Genomic DNA, 16,465 nt, shown 5'->3' on the forward strand with positions numbered 1-16,465 from the left:
CCCCCAAAGCCTTTAAGTAAGACAAAACTGTTTAAACGAAGTCGCACAAGCTATTCAAGACTGTACACCCATAAGGCGCAGGACTTGTGCGCCCGATCAAGCGGTATTTTAAATACCGTACCCCAAGCCCGTATAGGGAAAATAAGTCAAAATGTATTTACCTGAGCAAGTATAAGTCACAAACGATAAGTGTTGGTAGCTTTTACCGGGCTTCCTAATCTGGAACAAAGGTTTATAATTAACCTATTAGATTCCTAACGGCCTTTTATTTAAGCTTAAGCTTTGACCGGTTAGTTTTAGGAATGATACGGTTTACGCACGATTAAGCGAAAGACCGGGTAGAATGTGATTTAGACCCGACAAGTTTGAATACTTGTATAATATGGGTATACTAAATACATTCTGGATTTTGAGATAAAAATGATAATGTTTGACCCGTCTCGGTCAATTTACGCAAACTAGTTACGTAAACCGAACCGAACGCGATAAGGGCGATACGGGTAGCCAAAAGATTCAAATGCAAGTTTCCTGAAGTAATATGCTTAGAATATGATACTATATCAGTAAGTTATGTTTTATATTGCCCGGGATAATTTTAAACCCAATTTATGCCTTAGAAGGGCATTTTGGTCATTTAAAAGATAATAAAAGGGTAAAATTAGAAATCTGAGTTTCGGGTCTGGTTCATACAGTAAATATACTTAATATAACATATTATATCAGTAGGGTATGACCCATATACCAAATATATCATTTAAAACCAAACTATGCACCGTAGGGGTAATTTAGTAATTTCACAAGGGCTAAAAATGCCAAAACTGGAAATCTGAGTTCATATACTTATACTTACTGTTTTTATATGAAAATATGCTAAACACTTCAGTAGGTATAGGTCTTATATGTTTAAAACAAGTATAACGCTTACTATGCGCTTAAAACGCTAAATATGCGATTTAAGGGCGTTTTCGGGTTTTCAAATAAAATCTGAGATTTTTATATTTCCAGAATACTTAAAATAATTTATTCATCATATAAAGTCAGTAGAAAAAGGTTTCGGGTCAAAAGGATGTGTAAAACTCATTTTATGGCTAAAACGGTCAAAACCGACATAAGCCGAAATGACTAGGCGATCTAGGATCCGTTCAGCCAAAAATTAATTAAAAATCATCAAAATTCCCAGAATATTATATTGCTTCAGTTGGTAAAAAGTTTTGTACCAAAACGTGGCCAGAAACGGGTTCTATGCGAAAAGGACCGTTTATGTAAATTTATAATATAGTTTTACGCTAATGGCCATAACTCACAATCTGGACCACCAACTGATCCGAAATTTTCGGTGCAAGTTCATATATTAAAAATAAAGATTTCTATCCTTTCACTTTTCCAAAAATCCCGTTTTAAATCAAAAAGGGCAAAATAGTCAACTTTATGCATAAACCGGAAACATGCATTCGAATAGGCTAAGCATAGACTCAATCAAAGAAAATTCCAGAAAGTTTAACTAAAATAAAAATAGTCAAAAATACTTTCCAATACAGATCTCGAACATGCATGTACGAATCCGAATCGATAGTCTACGAAATAATCGTTTTACAAGACTTTCGGTTTCGATTCGTGGCTATACTATAGATTGTCGAGTTGATGATGATTAAAACACATTCTTATATGTATTACAAGTTATTTTTAATGATCAATCAGGTTGCATGTCATCTATATCATTAATCATGTCATTTTTCACAAAAATCGTTTCTGTTGACTTTTTAGAAATAGGTTTGACTCGACATTTAGCATGCATGTAGTGGGAATCAGTTTGTACCCTTTAGAGGGTTTGTTTCCCACATAAATACCAATCTATAACAAGTTTCAATTCGAGAAATGACTGATAGGAATCCGTTTAATCGGAAAGTCAAAGGTTATGAACACCCAGTTTGACTTTTATCAATAATCACAACAAGAATGGATTAAGGAACGAATTGAAAGCTTACAAAGGTTCTATAGGTGTTTAGTGGACACTAGAAGTCGGCCTTGATGATCAGATTATCTCCAGAGAAGCTTTGAGAGCTCTTGCAAGTCTTGGTGTTCTTGTTCACAATTGTAAATGCCAAGAAATGAGATGAATTCGGATTTAAAGCAGAGTTTTTGAGGTTTACTGTTGATGTAGGCATGCAAGGAGTGTTATTGGCTCAATTGGAGGTGCCACCAGCTGTTACCAACATCAAATTCGGGCCAAACTACCCATTTTTCGAATTTCTGTCGCTGGGCAACCCACGCGGCCCGCTTGGGCTTTTCCAGGCGGGTCGCCTGACCCTCCTGATCAGCCAACAACTTTTAAACTTTGGCAGAAATGGTCCCTGAGCTTGTATGCGATGTTTCGGCTACTTTTCTCGACCCGTAAACCCCCAATCTTGGTTTCTAAGAACCTTAGGACTTTTACCAACATGGTAATGCCCTCGGATAACTTTGCGCTCAACCGAAAAGCCCTGAAATTCGACGTTGACGCTTTTAGTCCCTTAAGTACGGTTTTGGCCATAACTTTCTCATACGTTAACGAAACTTCATGAAATTTTTACCACATATTCTAGTGAGTATATTTTAGCTATACAAAGCTTCGGGTCTGCCAAAAGTTCACTCAGAGGTATAAATTAAACATGTTGACACTTTTGGCCCCTATAGTTTACAATACTTCACTTTTGTGCAATTTCCGCGTCGTATGATCCATGAACCATCCGTTTAAGGTTATAAACATTATGTAGGGTTATCATAGAGCCTATTTATCCATTGTTGACACTTTGGACCCTTACGTTCCATAGTTTTCACCGTTTGTCACTTTTAGTCCCTCTAAAGTATGTTTTCACATAACGGAACCTTATGACACGTGTCAAGACATTATTGGACGAAATTTTTCGAGGTGTTACATTTACTATGTCTCGTTTCATTCCAGGCCAACAATAATTTTGTTTCAAGTCTTTGTACATCTTGGTAGCTCCCGGATGAATAGAATAGCGGGACTTATGAGCTTCGTCAAGAAGAAGAGTTTTGACATTGCAAGTGTTTGGAAGCCAGATTCGATCGAAATGGGTTTTTAATCCATTACTATTATCTTGCAAATCCTTGAGTTGACCCACTATTCTTTCTTTCTTCACATTTTCTTCTTTTACAGCTTTGGTTTGCGCCTCCTTGATCCGTTCAAGTAACCCTGAGGTCACTACTAATTGCATTGACTGCACCCGAATAGGTGAATATTCTTCTTTCCTACTAAGTGCATCTGCAACTATGTTGGCTTTTCCGGGATGATAATGAATTTCACAGTCATAATCCTTCACCGTCTCTAACCAACGTCGTTGTCTCATATTTAACTCCTTTTGATCAAAGAAGTACTTGAGACTTTTATGGTCAGTGAAAATGGTACATTTCACACCATATAAATAACGCCTCCATTTTTTTAAAGCAAAGACTACTGCCGCCAATTCCAGGTCATGTGTTGGATATTTCTTTTCATGAATCTTTAATTGTATGGAAGCATACGCGATCACCTTTCCTCGTTGCATAAGTACACACCCAAGACCCAGCTGAGACGCGTCTGAATAAATAACCATGTCTTCTGTACCACCCGTAACGTCAATACCGGGGCACTGGTCAATCTTTCTTTAAGGATACGAAAGGCATCTTCTTGCGCACTACCCCATACAAACCTCTCCTCTTTACGGGTCAATTTAGTTAATGGAGTTGCAATCTTGGAGAAATCTTGTATAAATCTCTGATAATAACCCGCAAGACCTAGAAAACTCCTAATCTCTGATGGATTCTTTGGAGGTTTCCATTTCGACACAGCTTCTATTTTGGACGGATCTACCGAAACTCCCTCAGCACTAATAACATGCCCTAGAAACTGTACTTCACGGAGCCAAAAGGCACATTTTGAAAACTTTGCATAAAGTCTTTCACGCCTAAGTGTTTCAAGTACTTCACGCAAATGACATTCATGATCCACTTCGCTTTTTAAATACACCAAAATGTCGTCGATGAAAACAATCACTGACTTATCTAGCATTGGTTTGCAGACACGGTTCATAAGATCCACGAAAGCCGCTGGTGCATTAGTTAATCCGAAAGACATTACTAAAAACTCATAATGTCCATAACGCGTTCGGAATGCTGTTTTGGGTATATCTTCGTCTTTTACTTTTAACTGATGATAACCCGATCTTAAGTTGATCTTCGAAAACCAACTCGCGCCTTGTAACTGATCGAACAAGTCGTCGATCCTAGGAAGCGGATATCGATTCTTTACCGTCAGTTTATTCAACTCCCGGTAATCAATGCACATCTTCATACTCCCGTCTTTCTTCTTTACAAATAATACTGGCGCTCCCCACGGAGAAACGCTCGGTCGAATAAATCCTTTATCTAAAAGGTCTTGTAATTGTGATAGCAATTCTTGTAGTTCCGACGGCGCTAATCTATATGGAGCCTTGGCTACCGGTTTCGCGCCCGGAATTAATTCAATACCAAACTCCACCTCACGCTCTGGTGGTAACCCTGGTAAATCTTCCGGAAAAACATCTTCGTATTCTCGTACTACTGGTACATTTTTGATTTCTGGAGTCTCTTGATTCGAATCATGTATGTAGGCCATAGATGCTTTACATCCATGTTGAATCAGCTTGCAAGCTTGGAGGAAAGTACAGATTATGGGACTACCACTTTTCTCCCCATAAATGTAACATGTTTCCCGCTTGGAAACATTAGTTGTATCTCTTTACGGTTACATATTACCTTCGCGTGATATCGAGCTAGCCAATCCATCCCGATTACCACTTGAAATTCTCCCATTGACATGGGAATTAAATCAACAAAGTATTCTTCATCGTCAATGCTCAATTTGCAATTCCAACACATATCACAAACAATAAAACTTTTATTATCACCTATTTCTACTTCTAGTGGTATAGGTAATTTTGTTAGCGTGAATGTAGGGTGTTGAATAAATCGATGTGCTATAAAAGATCTATTTGCACCCGTATCAAATAAAATTCGTGCTGGAATTGAATTTACAAGAAATATACCTGAAACAACATCAGGTTCAGTTTTAGCCTCAGCAGTTGGCATGTGGAAAGATCTAGCCCTTGCTTTCTGGGCATCAGGCTTTACATCAGTGGTGTCTTTGGTCCCAACTAACTCCGGGCACTCAGACTTTTTGTGTCATGGTTTATAACATTTATAGCATACCGACACCTTTCCTGGGCAATTCGCAACCACATGTCCCACTTTACCGCAAGTAGGACATGGTTTGTTCTTAAAATAACATTCACCCTTGTGATTCTTTCCACAAATTTTACATGGAGGTATCCCCCCCTTTTCTACTCCTTTCTTCGGAGCTTCATTCAGCTTTTGTTTCTTCGCAGGGGTTGGGTTTTTATCAAACACCCTTCGCTCACCCCTTTCAATCTACTTTTTCAGCTCAATTTCCCTTTCACGTGCGACGTTCACTATCTCCGTAAGATGCCCGTATTTTGAAGGAGTCATAAACTCCCGATATTCAGCACCCAGCATGTTATAATAATAATATATTTTATGTTCTTCATTCTGAACCAGCTCATCACAAGCTTATCAAGAAAGATTCCCGTAATCTTCTCAATCGACTCACCATTATGCCTTAGCTGAATAAACTCTTCTTTGATCCTGTTGATCACAGATTTCGGACTATGGTGTCTAAGGAACGGGGTTTTGAATTCTTCCCACGTCATAGTTCTCGTGGTCTCAATTCCTTGCTCCTTCTTCAGATTATCCCACCAATCCTTAGCTTGGCCCCTCAACTGACCGGTTCCGTATGCCACGAAATCAGTCTCATCACAATGGGTCCTTTCGAATACCCCTTCATTGTCGCTAATCCATCGTTGACAAACGATCGGATCAACTTCACCATGATAGAACGAGGGTTTACATGCCATAAATTTATTATATGGACACGCTTTCGATTTACCCGCATCTTTCTTTTCATTCATCTTATCGTCTATTACTGCTAAAAGCGTTGTTTGTAGTCTATCGATGAACTACGGTAGACTAGCTTCTACAGCTTTTCCGACTTCCTCGGAAATAGTAGCTTTCATCTCTTCAGTTACACGAGATGTTGATTCCTTTCCGGTTTCACCGTCCATTTCTTTGACTGAAATATTCACAATAGTTAATCAATAACTATTTAATCTATTTCCACCTTATTACATGGAAATTTATATTACACATACTTAATCAAAAGTAATGTGTATTTCTTTTTCGGTTTGGTCAAGTACATATCTTGCCTTACCTTTCTTACTTAGTGTATTTCCCGGGTTCGAGTATAATAATACACTCCTCCCATACACTTTTGTATAACTACATCATCTAAATTTATACATTTAAACTTATTTATAAATAACTCTTACCGGATGTCTTGATCAAGCTTTGAACCGAACACGCTTTGTCTTAACGAGGCTCTGATTACCAACTTATAAGACCCTTCACGCTTAATTTATCATTTATTAACCGTTTTTATAGTAAACGTCAAATTTACAATATTTAGATAAGTTGCAACACTTTACAATACGTATACAAACGTTACCCAAAACATGGTTTCAAATCCTACAACCATAACCTTTCTTAAACACACACAACATTAAGTACTAAAGTATGGAGACACAACACTTAAAATGGTTTGTGACAAAAGATCTAGTTTGATTTGCGGAAGCTTCTCTATGCGCGTATTTGGTTTCGTAATCATAGCTTGATCTTCATCCCAAGTCCTATAGCTACTTGTGATTAAAAAGGCATCAAATATCAATTTTTATGATGTTATAATGTGACTTAACATGTTCGGAATAGCAAACAAAGCAAAATAAAAATTTTTGCCGATCAGGAGTACGGTCGCGTGGCGCGACCGAATTGAATCCAGCCGTCGCGGCCCGCCACCATGGTTGCGCTACGCGACAATGATCTTGTTCTTCTGTCGCGTGACGCGACGATATCATTTTGACGCATGTTTGTTTTCCAAACCTACAAATTTCCCAGCTAAGAGCCTTTTTACGATAAACGTCATAACTAGTTTGTTTCTCGTCCGTTTTGAGTCACGTTTCTTTCTACGTGACCTTAATTCGGCCATCTATATCATGGAGTACAAAGCAATTATATGGTTTCACAAAATTTCTGACTTTACACACTTGATTTATAGAAATCTTTCTAGTTATTCAACCCGTTTACATTATTGTGACATAAAATGCATTTATGAACTCAAAGTGATATAGGAACGATGCCTTATCATATTTTTACATTTCGACACATGATACACCAAACTCAAATGCCGAAACTAAGGTACATATATTCTACTTGTCTGATTTAACTTATTTAGCGACATTTAACACCTTATCTTATCAAAACGAAATACTTCAAGGATTTTAACCTGTTTAATTTCACTAGCGAAATCTATCGCTCTTTTGTGAATCAAACATGTAGTCTTCGAGTCCCTTTGACCCGTTTAAACTTTCAAGTGGAATCCACCACTTGTCGTATATCTATAGTTCGAATTTCATACTTATTCATGTTGAATACTACAAACGAAATCCTTCGTTTTAATATTATCCAACATTACAATAATTTGCTTATCAGTCAAGTACTCAATGTAAAAATACTAAACACGATATTACGAAGCGAATAGCCACGTACATTTTAGAGCTTTCCTTTTAAGAGGTTATCCGATCTGCCTTGTCCACTCGATGATCCACCCAAATCACCTATACAATTTGATTCGAGTATATTGTTTAGAACTCATGGTTCAATATTCCATATTTCATACTGTTGTTTAGTGAATTAAGCGATTAATTCATACTTTTCAAGTATTTCATTTCATTCAAACATTTTATCAAACATCTAGTGTGCATACTTAGTATTCTAGCATTGTCATGCTCATGATTAATACCTTTAACCATGTTTAAGCCTAGTTATTCAAATTTATACTTCAAGAATACTATAATCACACTAGAAATTGCATCATAATCATCAATCAACATCCAATATCTCAAGACTACATGAATTCTTCATAAAACTCATATACCCTTATATAACAAGTAATGAAACTCATGAATTATAACATGAATGAATGAATTTATAATCAATTTCTCATTTCTAGACTGGTATTCATCATAATTTACCCATAACATCCATTAATTTAACACTAATTTCTGTTATGAGAAATTAAAATCATCACTACATCTTCACTTATCAAGAATTAAGCATACCTTTGAATATACTAAAGATGGAGATCACTTATATAGCCTTGAATCTCCTTGAATTTAGTTTTGATTCCCTGATTTTAAGTGAAATTGTAGAGCTAGGGTTTTGGAAAGGGCTTGGGGTCGCTCCTGGGGTTCTTGATCGAACAGGATATACACAAAGTGTATATCCTGATGTTTATCCAGGTTTTTAGAATTTGAGTTTCAGGATTTACATCTTTGGTCCCTCAATTTTCCAAATTTTATAAAAAGAGTTAAAACACTTTAATTTCCCCATCTTTTCTATTAGTATTGTAACTAGGTTTATTATTCCTAGTTTCGTTTCTCATTATTTTATGACTATTATTTTAACTTATACATGTATAGCAACATATATAGATTAATAAATTTAGGGGTGTTACAATATTAAATACATAGTTCCCCGACTCCCACTTCTTTAGTGTTTTCCATTGAACCCAGCCTTATATATATTATATACCAACAATTCCATGTTATAATTTAAACTAGTTTTAACGATTCCAAATAATGTCAACCCGTGTAATACACAGGATTGTGATACAGTTGTAATAATTAATTAAAAATTTTTATTTTTTTTTTGGACGGCAAAGAATCTTACGTGTAAACTCACCCTGCTCGGGGCTATGTCCAAGGTCGACTCCTCATCCGCCATGAGACCGTTCCCCCTGATGCACGGGAACCAGATGTAATCCGTAAACTCTCGCCCCCCGTTAGGTTCGAACCCTGGATTAAAGTCCTGATTCATCCCTTCACCCAGATGTCCCTTGAAAATGGCTCAAGTGAGAATCGAACATGCGTCTCCAACAGGGAGGGCAGACCAATTTACCACTAGACCAAGTTCTCGGGACTATTAAAAAAATTTATAATTTATGTTTTTCTTTTTTTGATATTCAACAAATTTGTAATATACGGGTTTCCAAAGAATTTTACGTATCATTCACTTATATATTAGTAATAAAATATTAATCTACTTATTTATTTATAAATCTCATAATAATTATAAACTACAAATTAACGATATTATATTTTTTAAAGTTATGTGTCTACAATAATATTTATTTATTTAATTCGTATAATACACGAGTTCTAACCTAGTAATCTCTAACAATGTTTGCCGTTAAGTTATAATAAAATGTTGAACAAGAGTACAACACATATCCTAATCAACACATCAATAGTTTTTTTATCTTATTTCTTTTTTGCGAAATAATCCTACCTAATTTGCATGGTTTCACACAACTGTTCCAGCTAGCTTAGTTCATAATATTAACAAATAAAATAATTATGTAAATTTAATTAAAAAATTACATGATGCGATGACTTTTTATTATATTTAATTAATATTAATACTTTATAATAATGACTTTAAATATCAACCGTTGAATAAATAAGAACTAATCAATATTATCTTTTGCATCTGATCACGTAATTAAGAAGTGGATAATCGGGATTCATTAAATGAAAGAGACCTACCTGAGTGAGATATCGTTACCAATAAAAATGTTTCAAAATGGGAGTAAAATTTGGCATTCGAAGAAGAAATATTAAGGGTTAAGATATAACGTTACAAAATCTAATGTAAAAATGTTAGTTAAAGGTTAACGCTTTTTTTAACAACTAATTTTTTCCCCAAGTACTTAGGGCTCTAAGGAATTGAATCTTGTTCTTCTCATAAGAAATAATTTCCCTTGACCACTAGGCCAAAACCTGTTAAAGGTTAACACTTAACATACTATGCATGTTAAAACATTACATTAACGTAAGCTTTCGAGCGACATACTTATTCTATCTACATTTTCATATAAACTTTGTTAAAAACTTAGTTTTTAACAATAGTGTACAAGTAATTGAAAAACAAACATATATAACATTAAAGATGACTCATGGAGTCACGGTCAGGGGCGGAACCAGAGAGCGTCAAGAGGGTCCGTTGACCCTCCGGCCACCGGAACTTTTTGAATTTTTATTTATAAAGTTTGAGTTTTTGAAGAACAAACTTATAGATGGACCTTCTAATTTGAACCAGTATAGAACATAAGCTTATGATGACCCCCTAACTAAATCGTTCTGGTTCCACCACTGGTCACGGTTTCGGTTCTCTTTTTGTATGAAGTGATGCCATTTATCATTTCTATCATTACAATATAACATGTTATAAAGTCCTAAATATAACATTGCAACGTGTTTATTTATATCTACATTTCAATAAAATAAATTGTTTGAAGTAAAACGAGTAAATATAGTTAATTCTTTTTATGTAACGAACACATAGTTAACCCTAGTAAAATCCATTGGGAATAGTCCAATGGTGTTGTTGAGTTAGATAAGGTGTAGAACATGTGGAGGTCATAGGTTCAATTCTCATGACATGCAAGTTTAGCCATTAAAAAAAAAAAAAAAAAAGTTAACCCTAGAAAAAAAAGTAGTTATGAAAGACAATGACAGGACGCGTATAGACGTTAGCAATTTAGCATCACCAAACCGTCACCCTACTATTAACGCGTCTTCTTCATCTTCCATATATACATACACCTGCAAAACCCTAATTCACTCATAACTTCAAAACCTACCTCCAATGGCCAAAAAACCTTCAATCACCGACGTTGAGAAAGTCTTCAACAAGTTCGACGCTAACGGCGACGGTCAGATCGACATCTCCGAACTCGGATCCATTCTCGGAGCACTCGGATCCGAGACTCCAGAGGAAGAACTAAAAGTTGTGATGACGGAGATTGATACTGACGGTAACGGCGTCATTGATCTCAACGAGTTCACCGAGTTTCAGCGGCGAGGATGCAGCGGTTCCGACGGAGATGCAGTGAATAAGGAGCTGCGTGACGCGTTTGATCTGTACGATCAGGATAAGAACGGTAAGATCTCGGCCGTTGAGTTGCATTCGGTTTTGAAAAGTTTAGGTGAGAAGTGTTCGTTGAATGATTGTTGTAAGATGATTGAATCGGTTGATGTGGACGGTGATGGTTGCGTGAATTTTGAAGAGTTTAAGAAGATGATGAGTAAGTAACGGTCGTTAGTAGTGTTGATTAGTCTTCTGTCTGTGCATAAGTTTTCATGTGAGTAATCAGGTAGTTTGTTTTGTTTCTAGATTTTCAGTGAATTTAGATGCAGAATTGTAGTAATATTGCTGTAATTTGGTTTCGTTCGTATTATGGATGGTTTAAATCAGTTTAATATTTTTGATGAACATGTTCATAGCAACAATTTTCTTGTTGATTGAATAGTTTGGTGCATTTGTTTTCAGAATTCAACTTTTCAGGATCCAATCAGTTTTATCATGTCAGATTTGATATATGTTCTTTGTTAATTGAAGAGGATGTACAGCATGTAAATTTAGATATTTGTTTTAGTGAATCAGTTTCCATCTTTCTGTTAAAGAGAACGCGGAAATTATTATTATTATTATTATTATCATTATTATTATTATTATTATTATTATTATTTATTTATTTATTTATTTATTTATTTTTTTGGTGAAAACGGTTTTAGTTTGTATGGTAAGCATTGGAATGCTGCTATTCATGGAGTTGGTTTCTGTTCAACTTGATGTAATCCAGGTTGACTTAACAAGTTAATAATATAACATATAACATAGTGTAACACAAGGTACTAAAGGTGAGAATATGTTGTGGAGGTGTAGCATAAAATTTGACCTACATCTCATGAAAAAACTTAACTCTGATAAACTATATTTAACGCAGACTATTATTAGCCAAAAATGGAACAGTACGATTATTATCGGCCAAATTGAGATAGTTCAGATTATTTAAATTCAATTTGCCATTTAATTTCAAGAGCGCACAAGCATTGTAACAATTGATTGCACAAATGTAAAGATTTCCATCCAACATTCATGCCTGCAAGAAAACAAGCACACACAAGTTTTGCTTTACTAAATAACTAGGTTAAAACCTCGTGTATTACACGGGTTGCATAAATATGATTTTATATAATAAATAAATATACTATTATAATATATTTTACTTTAATGTACTACTAGGTTAGAACCCCGTGTATTACATTGGCTGAATAAATGTGAATTTGTATACTAAATAATAAAATAATATATCTTTAAAACTTTGTTTATTACATGGATTGAATACATATAATTTTATATACTAAAAAGTAAAAAGTTATATCTTTAAAAACCCCTTGTATTGTTGTACAGGTTGAATAAATATAATTTTATACATCAAATAATGAAAAAAATACTAAATAATAAATTATTTATATATTTAAAAACCCCGTGTATTGTACGGGTTGAATAAATTTAATTTTATATACCAAATAATAAAAAAAAGTTATATTTTTAAAAACTCAAGTATTACACAGGTTGTATAAATGTAAATTTGTATAATAATTTATAAAAAAAATTATATCTTTAAAAAACCCCGTGTATTACACGGGTTGAATTTATATATCAAATAATAAAAAATTATATTTTTAAATACCTCATGTATTACACGGGTTGGATAAATGTAATTTTGTATAGTAAATGATAAAAAAAGTTGTATCTTAAAAAATCTCGTGTGTTACACGAGTTGAATAAATGTAATTTTATATAGTAAATAATAAAAACTTATATCTTTAAAAAACCTCGTGTAATACACGAGTTGAGTTCTGATTAATTTCAGATTTTGATTTCCTGCATTTTCTCTCCTATTAAATAATAATAATTTTTCTCTCCTTAAAATTACATCTTAAGTCATATTCTTATTTTTATAAAACATATTTAAAAAATATATAATATTTTATTTAAAATAAATATATTTAAAACATTTACCGATTATAAAGAGTTAAATATATTTAAAACATATTACTGATTATAAAGAGTCATAGACAATTTAAATATGTTACCTAAATTTGGATGTAAAAGTATAAACGTAAATATTAAAATAAAATCTCTCTACGATATAATAAAACTATAATGAAACCTATTCCTATATCTAAGGAAATATATTATTATAAAAATAATAATTTAATATTAATAGTATATTTTCTAAATAGGTTTTTAATCTCTACGTATATCTCATAAATAATTATTTAATTTTAATAGGCTAAAAAATAGATGGCTCCAATGTGTGACATGTGTCCCAAAAGTGGTTTCTTTTATTATATAGTATAGAAGATTTACTTATTGTAATATTTTACTTTGTTAATATGTATTCTTAACTAATTTTTTGTAAAAAATAATAATAATAATTATTTAATATGAGCATAATAAAAATAAACGTTTATATTCCTATCTAATTTTTTGTTTAAAATTATTATTATTATTATTATTATTTAATATGATTATAATTAAAACAGATGTTTATCCTTATCTATATATTTATTCTTATCTAATATTTTTGTTTAAAATTATTATTGTTATTTAATATGAGATAAATAGGAAAATAAGGTGAGAAAGCACCAGGAAGTGACACGTGTTCAAAAAAGATTTTCATTTATTAGTATAGAAAGATTCGGAGTTGATGAGTTTGCACATCTGTAAATATCTAATACTATCTCCAACGCATCCTTAAGACCCTTGTCATTAGAAGCCCTTACATGCTCTTACCATTGGAGCAATGGTGCCCTTTGAAGCCTTAACAATGGAGCCCTTAGACTACCCACTACGGTGATCGGTTTCACCAACCAGTTGCCACATTTACAAAAAGACAAAAAAACATTTGCAATTTAAAAATGTAAAAATTAATTTATGCTTCAAACGGTTTGGTGGGACAACCAAAGGTTGCAAACGGTTGCTAAATATTATAATATATATATTTTTTTTCTATTATTTAAGTTGTTATCAATATAAATTTTTGTAATAAACAATAATTATAAATTATATTTATTTAATAAAATATTAGTGTAGGTTGGGTTGTGAATGTGAGTGAAAAGTAAGATTGAGTTGGGTTGTGTATATGAAGGAAAGAGAAATTAATTTTTTAATAAAAGGTTTGGTTGGATTGGGTTGTGATAGTGGATAGTCTTAATTATGGATGCATGTTTGTATTGTTTTTGGTGATAGGGTGATGGGGTGGAAATTTAGAAGAGTAATGATATTTATAGGGTTGAAAATGAAATGAAGGTTTTTAAGGATTTGTAAGGATATGATGTAGCAGCTAAGGATGTTTAAGGCTTCTAATAATTACAAAATCTATTGAAATGAGTTTATTACGAATTTGTAAGTAGCGAACATAATTCACTATTGTTTTCTTCAATACTTGGTTGTAATACTCATATATTGATTTAAGGTAAAGAGTTGCATAAGAACATCCCGGGTTCATGGAAAGGCATTGGTAATACTGATGCTTCGTTGCTCATGGAAGGAATTAATATGGCTGATAATTTGATTGAGGTAGAGGGTGCTTGGAGATGGCGGACTTCTAAGGAAATTCCTTTCTCTGTTAAGCAAGTTAGAGAAGATATAGAAGCCGCTAGATGGGCTAATGTGCCAAACGAGCCAGAACTTGTCTGGAACAATTGGGCTACGCCTAAAGGTAACCATCTCCTGTGGAGGGCTATGCTCGGAAGAGTAGCTTCTAGAGTGGGATTAGCTCGAAGGGGGATCCCGATCGCTGATATCGGCTGCCCTCGTTGCGGTTTAGAGGCGGAATGTCCGGATCACATTTTCCTGAAGTGCTTGTGGTCCAGGTCAATTTGGTGGAATATTTTGGCATGGATCCGTATTAGTTTTCCGGCGGATTGCGACTCGTTTTCGGATTTAATAAAGTATATAAAAGAGAGTCCGGGCAGCAAGGTTTGGAAGCGGCTAGTGTATACCATCATTATTGCAACGACTTGGAGAATTTGGAGCGCGAGAAATGCTATGGTTTTCGATGGTAATTTTATCCCAATTATGAAGACGGTCGATTTGATTAAAGAAGATTCCTTTTTATGGATCAACATAAGAGCGAGGAACAAGAAACCGGTTTGGGAAGATTGGGTCCGATTCGATGTGTTAGATCTTTTGTAATTGTTTCTGTTTTCTGTGTTTCGTTTCTTTTTGTTTTTGTATCCCAGTTTCTTGCTGGCTCTTTATATTCAGCTATAAAGTGATTTTGCCGTTCAAAAAAAAAAAATTTACATATTTCAATGTTCGGTTTCTATTAAATGTATTCAAGTAAAATTTCAAGAAATTTAGTTAATGGTTTAAACTTGCTGAATTTTCCCCAAACTGAAAGGAGTTGTATATAGTATATACTATATCTTATTCCCAATCACCTTAAGTTGATATAAACAAGTTTAACTCATGATCCGGTCGTAAATATCCCAATTTTAAGATTTCTCCTTCCCTTCTAAACTTTTTTTTTCGGCTAATATAATCTGTTCATTATATTTATATTGGTTAAGCTGCACATGACCTGGTTCATAAAAGGCTGAATTTGAATATGATCCGTTTGGTAGATAGTTTCAGTTTCACCTGTAAACATGTTAAAGTTTCAGGATTTTTAAAACGTTCTTATTCAGATTTTAGAAAAGTTATTTAAAAAAAGGTTTACATTTAAATTGATACTCTGTCTCTCTCTTTTTTCTTTTTTTTCAGTTTCATACTAAAAACTTTATTCAACGCTCCCAACTACCCATTCTGTAAGACTAGTGGGTATAGAGAGCCTCATCCCCAAGGGGATGGGCCGCCACGTCACCGCCACGTAGGAGGAGCTTCAAGGGGATGGACATAGGGGTGGGGGATGAGCCCCTTTATGTATATATATATGTATGTATGTATAGGTTATTGTGAGAGAAAGTGGCCCGTCCTCTCCGTCTGTGGGGAGCCGAAGTTGCCGAGCCGGAACCAGGGGGCGGTGTGGGGGACCGGTGCCGGGCCTCAACCGGCCCCCATACCGCTTAGTCTAATTAGTTCCACGAGATATCGCTATTCTCGAGCTATATATAAACCACGAGATATCGCTATTCTCGAGCTATATATAAACCAAAATTTGTTAATTAGAAATAAGTGATAAGGACACAAAACAATTAAAAAGACACGACTCACCGGTTACCACTTATATTTACAAATGAAAAATATGATGGGTCGACAAAATTAAGTGTATCGGGGGTTTAGATTGATGTCTTTGACACAAATATATATATTAACCGTGTTTAGATTCACCTATTTAATCCTTCAATACAATATCCTTCTACTTGTCCACTCGACATGATTTACACTCATATTTTATTTT

General features: G+C 34.2%; 2 protein-coding genes across 2 annotated transcripts; both read left to right on the forward strand.

Annotated features, from left to right (window-relative positions):
- Positions 1-10,722: 10,722 nt before the first annotated feature.
- Positions 10,723-11,498, forward strand: LOC110878952 (probable calcium-binding protein CML23). Its single transcript, XM_022127351.2, has one exon. The coding sequence runs from the start codon at positions 10,855-10,857 to the stop codon at positions 11,299-11,301; it is 447 nt and encodes a 148-aa protein (XP_021983043.1). The 5' UTR covers positions 10,723-10,854; the 3' UTR covers positions 11,302-11,498.
- A 3,121-nt stretch (positions 11,499-14,619) lies between these two features.
- Positions 14,620-15,258, forward strand: LOC110876493. Its single transcript, XM_022124664.2, has one exon. The coding sequence runs from the start codon at positions 14,620-14,622 to the stop codon at positions 15,256-15,258; it is 639 nt and encodes a 212-aa protein (XP_021980356.2).
- The last annotated feature ends 1,207 nt before the right edge of the window (positions 15,259-16,465 follow it).

The sequence above is a fragment of the Helianthus annuus genome, chromosome 9, assembly GCF_002127325.2.
Source record: "Helianthus annuus cultivar XRQ/B chromosome 9, HanXRQr2.0-SUNRISE, whole genome shotgun sequence".
Lineage (NCBI taxonomy): Eukaryota > Viridiplantae > Streptophyta > Magnoliopsida > Asterales > Asteraceae > Helianthus > Helianthus annuus.

What these genes read in the sequence shown, in the direction of transcription:
- LOC110878952 (XM_022127351.2), top strand. Translation starts at nt 10,855, where the DNA reads ATGGCCAAAAAACCTTCAATCACCGACGTTGAGAAAGTCTTCAACAAG.
- LOC110876493 (XM_022124664.2), top strand. Translation starts at nt 14,620, where the DNA reads ATGGCTGATAATTTGATTGAGGTAGAGGGTGCTTGGAGATGGCGGACT.